The 12278-nt window shown below is 47.9% G+C and overlaps 1 protein-coding gene across 7 annotated transcripts in view; it reads left to right on the forward strand.

The window, feature by feature from the left end:
- Positions 1 to 11589, forward strand: part of LOC140740187 (ultra-long-chain fatty acid omega-hydroxylase-like) — a 53259-nt gene extending 41670 nt beyond the window's left edge. For all 7 annotated transcript variants that reach the window (XM_073069189.1, XM_073069191.1, XM_073069187.1 and 4 more), the window contains 6 exons: positions 2187 to 2253; positions 3481 to 3610; positions 5086 to 5219; positions 5817 to 5881; positions 7919 to 8001; positions 11096 to 11589. In XM_073069189.1, coding sequence (XP_072925290.1) covers positions 2187 to 2253; positions 3481 to 3610; positions 5086 to 5219; positions 5817 to 5881; positions 7919 to 8001; positions 11096 to 11303 — 687 coding nt within the window. In that variant the 3' untranslated portion in view covers positions 11304 to 11589. The remainder of the gene's footprint in view (positions 1 to 2186; positions 2254 to 3480; positions 3611 to 5085; positions 5220 to 5816; positions 5882 to 7918; positions 8002 to 11095) is intronic.
- Positions 11590 to 12278: the final 689 nt, after the last annotated feature.

The following is a 12278-nucleotide window of genomic DNA, read 5'->3' on the forward strand; positions in this document are numbered from 1 at the left end:
ACTTTCTCCTGCCTGCTCCTCATAACCCTTAACCCCTTTACCGATCATGAATCTATCAATCTCTACTTTAAGTATACCAAATGACCAGTCCTCCACAGATTCTCATCCCTCTAGTTGAAGAAATTTCTCCTCATCTTTGTTTTAAAGGGAGGTCCCCTTATTCCAAGGTCGTGTCCTCAGATCCTAGACTGTGCTTCTAATGGACACCTTCTCTTCATGTCAACTATATCCAGTATTCATTATGTTTCAGTGAAGATCCTCCTGAGCCCCACTGAGTACAGGCCCAGAAACTTCAAATGCTGCTCAGTCTCCCCGAATCCTTCACCACCAACATCCACCATCGCCCTCAGATAATAAACTCGCTCCACAGCTACTCCAGCTACAAGAGAAGCTGTGAGGGCTGGGTATCTTTCTATAGATGAGCAGTGGAAAACTTGTTGTTGATTGGCTGCATTAAGGCCTGGTATAGGAACAACAATGGCTTTGAGTGGAGAATTCTACAAAAGGCAGTGGATTCGACCCGGTGCATTATGGGCAAAGCTCTCCCAACCATTGAACCATCTACATCTACATGCTGTTGTAGGAAAGCAGCGTCCATCATCCTCACTACCCAGGCTATGCTCTTTTCTCATTGCTGCCACCAGGCAGATGGTAGGAGTGCCTGAGGTCTCGCACCAACATGTTCAAGAACAGTTACCACCCTTAACTATCAGGCTCTTGAACAAAGGAGGATAATTACACTCAATCGATTGAGATGGTCCCACAACCAACGATCCCACGTTGAGGTCTCTTTATCTTGTAATTTCAAGCTCTCATTATTTATTGTTTTTCATTTATAGTTGCATTTCAGCCTTTTGTTGCCTTCTATGCTCTTGCATTCATTGATCCCACTTACAGTTAATATTCTACAGATTTGCCCGCACTAAAAAGAATTTGATGGTTGTATGTGGTGACGTGTATGTACTCTGATAATAAATCTTACTTCAAAACTTTGATCCTGCTGTGAGTGACTCACCTCCTTTATCCCCAAACACACGAGCAGTGTGGTGGAGCACTCTCCGCTATCAGCACGGGGCGGCTGGAGTGTGCAGTGTCTACTAAATGCAGCACCGTCACCAACAGCTTCTGCTCCATCACCCCCTCTCGAGTCCGTGGTCTCTGCCACTCAGAACCACAGAGGCAGCAGATTATTATTCTTAATATTGTCACGTGTACCAAGATGCAATGAAAAGCTTATTTTGCACACTTTTCATACAGATCTGATCGTTACACAGTGTATTGAGGTAGAAAAGGGTAAAACAATAACTTTGCAGAGAAAATACAGAGCAGGTAAACAATAAAGTACAAGATCTTGAGACTTTAACACATTGGAGCAGAATTACCCCAGTCAACCCATCAAATCTGATCCAGAATTGAGAGGGATTTATTCTTGTTCTCAATCCATTTCCTGCCTCTCCCCCAACAGCTGACACCCTGACTAATCAATCAACTTCTGCATTAAAGATACCCAATGATTCTGCCTCTACAGATCCGAGGTAATGACCTCCACAGATTCCCCACCCTCTGGCTAAAGAAATTCCTCCACGTTTCTGTTCTAAGGGGATGTCCTATTATCAGAGGCTGCACACTCTGATCCTATACTCCCTACTATAGGATACATCCTCTCCACGCCCACTCTATCTAGGCCTTTCAATATCTGGTAAGTTTCAAAAGATCCCCCCTCATTCTTTTAAATGAGTACAGGCCCAGAGCTGTCAATCACTCTTCATTCATTAACCCTATCATTCCTGGGATAATTCTTGTGGATCCTCTCCAATGCCAGCACATCCTTTGAGGTAACCGGGTAGACTGTGAGGTCAAGATCCCATCTTACTGTACAAAATGTCTGTTAATACTCTTACAACAGCAGGGTAGAAGCTGCCCTTGAACCAGGCAGTACAGCACCACCACTTGTGGGGTTTTAATTGCACTGTTCATGATTGGAGAGGGAGTGAGGTTGGGAAGAGAAGAGAGAGAGAGGTATTTGGGATGCTGGAGCTACAGCCAGATCAGGAGTGATTAGTGAGTGTCATGAAGGGTCAGGGACTGGGATAGTAAGGGTGGGTATTAAGGTGGGAAATGGCGTAATTTTGCTCCTAGTTCCAGACGGATGGACAGATCTGGTGGAAATGCTTTTCTGTTTGCAGGACGAGAATGGCCAAGGTCTGACGGATGAGGAGATCCAGTCGGAGGCTGACACCTTCATGTTTGAGGGTGAGTACCTGGTTACATCCGTGGGGTCCTCCTCAGTTCCAGCCTGGGTCCAGCGTCGGCAGGCTGAGGCACCAGCCAAAGTGAGGACTACATGGTCACCACTCCATTCATCACCTTGTAACACCACAAAGTGCCTCAGAGCATCGGAGGGGACCGGGCTGCCGTAGCCCTGCACGGTCCCACCAATAGCAAGTTAAGAATCAGCATGCATCCGGTTTTCTGGGCGGGTGTAATGGGCTGCTGACAGAACCTGTGCTCCTCTTTCCACACACCAGTGGTCCTCAGGAGTTCAAGGTGTGGCAGGGCCATTTTGTCTTTGTCTGACGCTGGACCGCAGGGTCCCAGGATCAGTGGGAAACTGCACCTTATCACAGTGTGTGTCTGGGCTGTTCTAGACATAGAACCAGTAACGATACAGTGCAGGAACAGGCCATTTGGCCCAACATGGCTGTGCTGACCATGCTGGTAATCTAAAGTGATCCCATCTGTAATCCAGTCAGCATCCTAGCAAATCTCTCCAAAGCCTCCACATCCTTCCTATAATGAGGCAGCCAGAACTGCACACAAAACTCTGAATGCGGCCCGACTAAAGGTTTATACAGATGCAGAACGACTTCTTAACTTTTGTACTCAACACTCCAACTGATGACTCTATCCTGAGCCGGTGATATAGCTCCTGGTGGTCTCGAGGGTGGAAGGGAGGGCAGGGTAGTGATGGAGGCGGCGTTGATTTGCTAGCTGTGAGACTTTGTGAGTGTGAAGCCCAAGGTCGCTTGTATGTCTTTGCCCACTCACCAGGGAAACACTACCCAGCTCCCGGGCTGGTTTGGAAGGCGCTGAAGCCTCTGGAACAGCTGGACAGGGCATCTGTATATCCAGCCAGAAACACTGGGTTGTTTATCAGTGCAGTAATGCTGAGGTCCTGGCATTCTCCCATCTGCGGTTAGCCGGAATGGGACAATTGGACATGGGGTCCTATGGGAGATTGGGCGTGGAGGGAGTCTACAGCTGGCCTTTTAGAAATGTTGGCTAGAGCCTGACACCCCTCCCAGCCATGTTTGGCTCCCTGCCCGTCTGCCCCTGAGGAAGGGGCCCAGCTGTGATCTGGGCTGGTGGGAGGGGCTGAGGGCTTGGATTGCTGCTTAACCCCTGGACACTTGAACCTGTGGAGCTCTGCTGTAAGCAGCGGAGTGTTCACGATTTCCTGAGCTGCCACTCTTCCCCCAGGCCACGATACGACGGCGAGTGGAATCTCATGGGTGCTGTACAACCTGGCCAGGCACCCGGAGTACCAGAGCCAGTGCAGGGAGGAGATTGAGCTGCTGCTGAAGGAGAGGGATGTTGAGGAGCTGGAGTGGTGAGTGATTGAATCCTGTCTTACTCAGCAAGGTGGGGATTGGTCAGTTTTTCACATGTTCTCCTACTCCACCACACTCCATTGGGATTTGTTGGCCCTGTAGCGCAATGATGGGGTTTCACAATCAATTTGACCCTTGCCTCGGTTCAATTCTGATGCTTTAATCTGAGTCAGGAGTCAGGAAATAGGCACAGAACTTGTTGCTTCGTGGTCACTTTATGAAACGTTAACGGAACTGAGAGTTGGAAATGAACAGTGATAGAGGTCCACTAATTGAAAGGAGATAGAAGCAAAAAGACAAAACATTGTACCCCACTGTGGAGTGGTTTCTTTTGGACTGTATAGGTAAGAAAAATTCGATTCAAATTCACAGCAAAGAGTCAGCCAATTAGAAAGCCTCTATTCCAATCATGCAGCACCAGAGAAGCTTCCAGAATCATGCAAATGTAGCCGCTAGGGGACACAATGAACAACCGCATATACATACGGTGGGCACTAGGAAGCATACTAAGCAGTTATGTGTGAGTAATTATATAAAATACAAACAGATTATTAGTTGTTATGCTGCAAAGAAAGTATCAAACAGTTGGATCCAACACCTCCCTTTGTGAAATGAGGTTATTGGGAGAATGAAAATTTGGAGGTGGGATCATTGCAGGCATCTAAAGAGAGGGTATTGAATTGAGGACTGTGGGGAACTGGCATGGGAAGGTGGGGTGAAGATGCCTGGTTCAGATCTGCCATGATCATATCGAATAGTGCGCAGGTTTAAGGTTGCTCTATTTTCCGTGATGTCGTGTTCACTAGAACTACAATATTAACTCAGTTCTTCTGTCTGCTAGCACAACCTGACAGCCCTGTACTTCACACCCCGTCATCTGTGTTCTCATTCTCCAAATAACCTCTTCACAGTTTTGTTGAAGAGGGGCTATATTCTCCATCCTAACTACCCCCATTCACCCTTCACCAGATAAGCTTGCTTGTATCTTATCCTCAGGATAACTCCAGACTCAGCCTGTTAGTGGAATTCCCTCTGTCCTATTCACCACCTCCATCACCTTCTGCAGCCAGACAATAATATTTCCTCCCCCCTCAGGTTGACTTGAGCCCTTCACCAGTTTCTCTCTCCACAGACACGGTTGGACCTGTTGAGCGTTCCCAGCATTTTCTGTCTTTGTTTTAGGATTCTGTGTCTGAAGCTTTGCTTTTAATTTCATTAATATTTCAACTCAATGACACATCAAAATCTTTAAATGGAGGGTTTTTGATATGAACTATTGATTCTCTGTCTTCTCCCTCTTTTTCCTTTTACCCCCTCCCCTCTGTTCCACTCTCTCTCCATCTCTTGCCCACCTCAATGTCCCCCTCTTTTTTTGTCTCCCCCTTCCCCCACCCCCCACTGACCCTCCCTCTCCCGAGGCTGTCTGCCTGAGGAGCAGAGTCTCCCTGTACTCATAGCGACTCTCTTTCCACAGGGACGACCTCTCACAGATGCCCTTTACCACCATGTGCATCAAGGAGTCTCTGAGGCTCCACCCTCCAGTCACCACCATTGCTCGCTGCTGCACCGAGGACATCAAGCTCCCTGACGCCAGGGTCATTCCCAAGGGTGAGGGGCCAGCTTCTGGGGCTGTGAGGGTTAAATGCCGGGGGACGGGGGGACGGGTGGGGTTCTGGATGCCGGGCCATTGTCCCTGTGCTCTTGGGTCTTCCACCAGCAAGTGATGGGAAAATCTGACCTGTGCTTCTGTGTGAGTTCAGGCCCAGAATCCATGTCCCTGGCTCTGTGTGGTGTTGTCTGGGGAGGAACCAATATTGGACGCTTGTGGGTTGACCTGTGACCCTCTGACCCTTGACTTTCACACACACCACCCTGTCCCAGCCCAGTCTGGACCTCAGAGGCACCTGTCACGTTGGTCCATGACATCGGAGGTTGCCTGGATCGGCAGTATCAGGGTGACTCACCACTAGCTCCGGATTACGATCTTTGTAGAAACCCAGCCTGGTGTTGATGTGGCCTGTGGACATGCCATGCTGAGGTGAACCCCAAGCAAGTGTGTTGATCCGGACTGTGTTGAGATGGACCCTGAGTGCATATGTTGACGGAGCAGAGAGGGTGTAATGTGTGCAACACAGGCAAACATCCTGTGTGTTTCGCCGCAGATCTGCAGAATCTCTGATGTGGATGTGTGCACTTGTTTTACAGGGATCACCTGCCTGATCAGCATTTATGGAACCCATCACAACCCTACAGTCTGGCCAGATCCTGAGGTAGGAGAGTCTCGTAGATACAGGCCATTTTGCCCACCACATCCCTTCTGACCATCAACTTCATGATCCCCTGTTGAAGCACTTGTGCTGTAGACTGGCAATTCACATGCTCGTCTAGACACAATTCAAACACTGAGAATCTCTGCTGCCTCTACACCCTCAGACAGCTCCAGATACTAACCTACTTTTGAATTCTCCCTCAGATCTACTTAATCTCTCATCCTTTAGTCTAACTTATTGCCCTCTGGATTTAGGCACTTCCACTCTGGGGAAAGGTTTCCAATGATATTAAAACTCCAGTAATACCCTTTGGAAATCCCAATGATTGAGCATCTGTCTTGCTAGGTGTGGATGTCTGCACCCTTCAACACCCTAGGCTCTGGGGTTTCCAAGCACCCGGAGAGTTGCTACACCCTCCTCTGCACTGAAATGAAACTCCTCTGCACTGTACTCTCCTTTGAAATGATGTTCTCATTCCCATGCTCCCTTTAAACTCACCAAGTGCACTGGAAAATTGATTATACTGTTGTGTAATGTCTACAACAATGTGAATTAAAAATGTAGGAGAGTATTCAGTGAAGTAATATCCAGTGGTCCAAAAAAGCAATCTGCCAGTCTGACTCCAATGTGTCAGGTTAACGGTAACTACCTGTTTCTGCCTTTCATAATTTTGAACACCTCAGTCAGATTCTTCCCCACCCCACCCATCGCAGGAAAAAAAAACCCCTCCTCCAGTGTTTCCTCAGGACTGAAGAACTACATCCTGGTGAGAAACAAGAGACACTGCAGATGTAGACCCAGAGCGACACGCACAGAACTCAAAGGAGGACGTTCGGTGAAGGGTCTTATCATGAAATGTTGACTGTCCATTTCCCTCCGTGGATGCTGCCTAACCCATCGAAATCCTCCAGAGTTTTACGTGTGTTGCTCCTGGCAAATCTCCTCTGCAGCCTTCTGGAGTGTTCCTAACCTTCCAACAGTGTGTCAACAAAATTGCACACCAGTATTTATAAACCTGTACCACCATCCTCAACACCCACACCCATATTTTCTGCCCAGCTAATAAAGTAAGGCAGGTGTCCTGAATGCTTTCTTTACCACACAGTCTGAGCCTCTACTTTGAGAGATGAATAAACTTTAACATGGAATTCCTCGTTTCTCAGTATTCCCTACTTTTCCATATTTCCTTATTCATTGGAGGGAGGCCATTTGGCCCACTGAGTGTAGACAATTCTATTTCTCTCTAACTTTTCCTGTAATGTATCCCAGCCCTCCCTGCAGATTCCATCACCCCCAGACATCAGGGACAATTTTAAATTGACCTACCACGCTGAATGTATTTGGTGTGGAGGGGGCTACATGCATTTGGAAAAGGGAGGAAACTGGAAATTCTGATTGGGGGGGGGGGAAGAGCCCAGATTGTCACAGGGAGAACATGCAGACTCCACAGAGACAGCACTGAAGGGTAGGATTGAACTTAGGTGCCTGGAACTGTGAGGCAAAGCAGTTCCTTGTGTATGTTCTACCAAAAGGCACCAAGATTAAATTCCATCTACCAGTGCCCTTCTCATCCTACCCCCAATCAATATCACCACTGTCCTCACTCTCAGCAATGTGACTGATTCTGGTGTCACACATGACCTTCCTAACCAGACCACCTCTACTCCTATCAAAATCGATAATGTATATAACCAGCAGCAACGATCCCTGTGCAGACCACTGGTCGCCAGCTTCCAATCACATGGGCTGTTGGGAATATTGGAGTCCTTGTCCTGAAATGGAAGTATGACCACTCTCCGTGGTTGGAAGTGATGTGGTTGAGGCCGAACCCCCTTCTTTGAGCAGCTCTTGAACACTTGAAGATGCATCTAAAGGGGGGGGCGGAGGAGCCTGGTTGGGGTCGGCACTTCCTACTGGGAAAGGAGAAGCCATCACTGGCCCCTCTCCCACCCATTGGGTCCCTCTTGGGGAGGAGAGCGCTGGGGATCACAACACTGAAGGCGGGAACGTGTAACTGATCGGTGTTCGATCTTCCAGGTATACAATCCATTTCGCTTTGACTCTGAAAACGCAGACAAGAGAGCTCCGTATGCTTTCATCCCGTTCTCTGCCGGTCCAAGGTGAGGTATTGTCCAGGGCTCCCAGATTTACATCATCATGTTTCCCTGGTATGTCTTGGCACGGGGGGGGAGACAGTCACTCAGGAGTATCAGACCCCAGCAGGACTCCATTTTCATTCCAACACAAAGTGAACACCAGGGTGCTGGTGTACGTCCTGCACTGGGAGGGTGTATGAGCCTGCTCCAGCTGTCTCACAGGGCTGGGTGTGGTTCAGGTCCCACCCCCTATTCCAACCTCCTGGTTTTGTCTCCCTCTCCCTCACGGGTCAAAGGGAGCCAAGTATGACCCACCTCCATCCCACCAGGGGCTCCCACTAATGGGCTTAGCTGTGTCCAGACTGTCTGCAGGAAGGTAAATATCCTTGGGGTGGGAAGATGTCAGGAGGTTGAGAGAGGCTTGAGAGAGCTGGGGACAGGGATGGAAGGTGGAGATGTTAGGAGGGATGAGAGAAGGTGTGGGAGACAGGTGGGGAAGGGGACAATATGGGGGAAGGGATGGGGAGAGGTTGTGAGAGTGGGGAGGTGTGATTTGAGGAGGGACCTTTGGCTGGTCAGGGAAAACTAGAAGCAGGAGAAGGAGGAATGGGAAGTGTGGGGGGGGGGGGTGGGGCTGATATAACATCTCAGGCCTACAGCCCAGGTCCAGGGTCAATGTCACAACCTGGTTCTTTCTGAGGGACAGTGCTGATGTGCACTATCTTCCTGTACACCGTGCTGGGGTTAGAGGTCAAAGACAGTGGCCCTCCCATTGGCCAACACCCTGCTGTCCTTCCATTGATCAACAGCCACTACCCCGTCATTGATCAACTACCCATGGCTTATTGACCCATGAACCAATGCATGACCGTTCCTTCCATCAGTCACACCTGGGCATCCACAACCTGCTGCCCGTTCCTGCCTCTCAAAGGGGCAAAAGCAAAATGCTGCAGATGCTGGTGGTCTGAAATAGAAACCTGGGAATACTGTGTGGGGCAGGTTGCATCTGTAAAGGAGGAGAAGAGAATAGCTGAAGGGGGCAATTTGAATTCAGAATTGGCTTGCCCATAGAAGGTAGATGGCAGTGGTGGAGGGAGAATGCATGGCTGTGAAACTGGTGCAGGGAGCAGTTTGTGTATGGATTATTGGGATCTCTTCTGGGGAAGATGTGACCTGTACAAAAGGGACAGATTACACTTGAATCTGAGGAGGATAGGAAGCAAAGTGATGGGGCAGTTGGTTTACAAGCAGAGGCAGTGGGTCTCGGTCCGAAATGTTGACAGCGCTTCTCCCTATAGATGCTGCCTGGCCTGCTGTGTTCCACCATCATTTTGTGTGTGTAGCGAGACTGTCAGGAAGGGCAGGCAGATGATAGTTCAAAATTGCAGTCAATGGGATGAGTTGCAGTGTAAAAGGGGGATAAAATCCAAGGGTGACATTTACAGGACTGGGAGTGTTATATTTGAAATATGAAGATAAAGTAGCCAACAATATCAAAGAAAATACCAGTAATTTTTTCAGATGTATAAAGAGCAAACGAGAGATAGAGAGCTGAGAGTAAATATTGGAACACTGGATAGCAATAGAGAACAAGGAAATGGCGGATGACTGAAATAAGTATTTGTAAGTACTTTGCATTGGTCTTCACAGTGGAAGATGCTTGCAGTATGCTGGAAATTTGAGTGTCTGGAAGCAGAAGTGAGAGCAGTTGCTATTACTAGGGAGAAGATGCTTGGGAAACTGAAAGGTCTGAAGGTAGATAAATCACCTGGACCAGATGGACTGCACCTCAGGGTTCTGAGAGAGGCAGCTGAAGGGATTGTGAAGGCATTAGTAATGATCTTTCAAGGATCAATAGATTCTGGCACGATTCTAGCGATCTGGAAAATTGCAAATGTCATTCTATTTTTCAAGAAGGGAGGGAGGCAGAACGGAGGAAATTATAGGCCAGTTAGCCAGTCCTCAGTGGTTGGGAATATGTTGGAGTCGATTGTTAAGGATGTGTTTCAGGGTACATGTCAGGCAAAAGTCAGCATGATTTCCTTGAGGGAAATCTTACCTGACAAATTTGTTGAAATTCTTTCAGGAATAAATGAGCAGGCTAGACAAAGCAGATTCAGTATATGTTGTGTACTTAGATTTGCAGAAGGCTTTTGACAAGGTACCACACGAAGCTGTTTCATGAGATAAGAGCCCATTTTATTTCAAGATACTAGCATGGGCTGATTGGCAGGAGGCAAAGAGCGGGAATAAATGGAGCCTATTCTGGTTGGTTTCTGGTAACTGCAGAGATTAGTGATTACCACTTATTTTGATGTTGTATATCAATAATTGGATTGATGGCTTTTTAGCCAAGTTTGCGGATGATACAAAGATATGTGGAGGGGCAGGTGGTATCAAGGAAGCAGGGCTGCTGTTGAAATCCTAGATGGTGTGGATGTTGAGAGGATGTTTCCTGTGGTGGGGGAGTCTAGGAACAGAGGACACAGCCTAAGAATAGAGGGATATCCATTTTGAATGGAAATGAGGAGACATTTCTTTAGCCAGAGGGTGGTAAATCTGTGGAATTCATTGCCACAAACAGCTGTGCAGTCCAGTTCATTGGGTGTATTCTGTTCTTACATCTTGTGTTATTCTAGTTGTTGGTCCGTGGCTACTGGTATTCCACAGGTCCTTACTGGAACCTCTGTTTGTACTAATGACCTGGATGAGCATACTGATGGCTGGGTTAGTAAGTTCACAGATGGCCCAGAGGTTAGTGGAGTGGTGGACAGGACTGTCAAAGGATATGCGACATAGAGAGCATTTACAGTTATGGGTGGAGAAATGGCAGATAGAGTACAATCGGGGCACATGTGAGATGTTCCACTTTAGGAGATCAGGTGATAGGAGGAAGTACACAGTTAATGATTGGACCATTAACAGCACTAGTATAGTGGGAGAGAAGCTGAAGTCAACAGCTTCCTGAAGGTGGCTACACAAGTAGATAAGATATTAAAGGATGCATGCGTGTCTTCAATGGTCAGGGCACTGAAAATATGTGAGAAAAAGAATGGGCTGTCTTGACTCAAGCAACCTCCATGCTGTCTAAGTACCTGGTCACATCTCTGCTCTGCAGGAACTGCATCGGGCAGAACTTTGCTCTTTCTGAGATGAAGGTGACCGTCGCACTGACCCTGTATCGGTTCGAGCTGGAACTGGACACTTCCCAGAAGGTGCGCAGGAAACCAGAGCTGATACTTCGGACTGAGAAGGGGATCTGGCTTAAAATGAAGCAAATACCGGGTCGAGAAGTCCGGGAGCAATCCCAGCAGACAGTGGAATGAAAACAGCAGGAGGGAAGGGGAGAAGTTATTTCATTAATTGTTGAGAGTGGAATTGTGAGATGCAGGTGAAAAGGAAAGGGGAATTCTTTGTTACTCAGAAGATTACTTGTGATGGGTGGGTGAAATGTTACCAGTGTGGTTCAACTCTCTTGGAGAATTCTATCTTCAGTGTCTGGGGCCTGGACTGTCCTGATGGCCCCCATCCCCCCAACCCACACCTTATGATCACTGACTGGCATTCTTTTATAATTGTGGAATGAAATAAAATTTTTTTTTAGTGTTTCAATGGTTTGAACAATATTCCATTAATGTTGAGTGGTTCTCCTCAACACTATGGAGAGAACAATTTCACCTTTGGTCTTGGCTTGAGTTCTGACCAAAGATGGTGTTAGCCGATGGTTTCTGGGTGCTTCACTGACCACACAACACAACCGAATTCACAGAAATGCGCGTAGTTGGCGGCCAAGCGGGAAGTCAAAGTGGGTCTGGCACGGAGTATCAGGTTGAGAAGACGCGGAATCAATGGTACTCAACCCATCCTTGGTAACACACAGGGACTTCTCCGAGTTTATGCATGAACAGTGGGTGGACACATTTCCTGACAGGTTCCATTGCTTCACTTACCTCTGCAAGCTTTAAAAACCTTGATGATTAGCAGGCCCTTGCTTGCTCTGCTCACATCAGTGGAACTGTCTTTAGCCTAGATCTGCAGGTACAGGCAAAGCTGACAGCACTTCTGTGTAACCTGCAGCTACAGTTGCTGTGTTCTACCCCACTGCCATTTTGGACCAGATTTGGCACCTTCAGTACCTCCTACAGGCAGTTAACAAGTGTGCTTCCTCCAAAACTTAATTCATTCAGTTGCTGTCACAGCTGGAGAAACCTGAGGTCAAGGTCGACACTCAGAGTGCGTGTGAGACCTCTGGGCAGGAGAGAAAGTGAATGGCCCTCTCCAAAGAGCCCATCCCAGGTCAG

This window comes from Hemitrygon akajei, chromosome 16 (genome assembly GCF_048418815.1).
Source record: "Hemitrygon akajei chromosome 16, sHemAka1.3, whole genome shotgun sequence".
NCBI lineage: Eukaryota > Metazoa > Chordata > Chondrichthyes > Myliobatiformes > Dasyatidae > Hemitrygon > Hemitrygon akajei.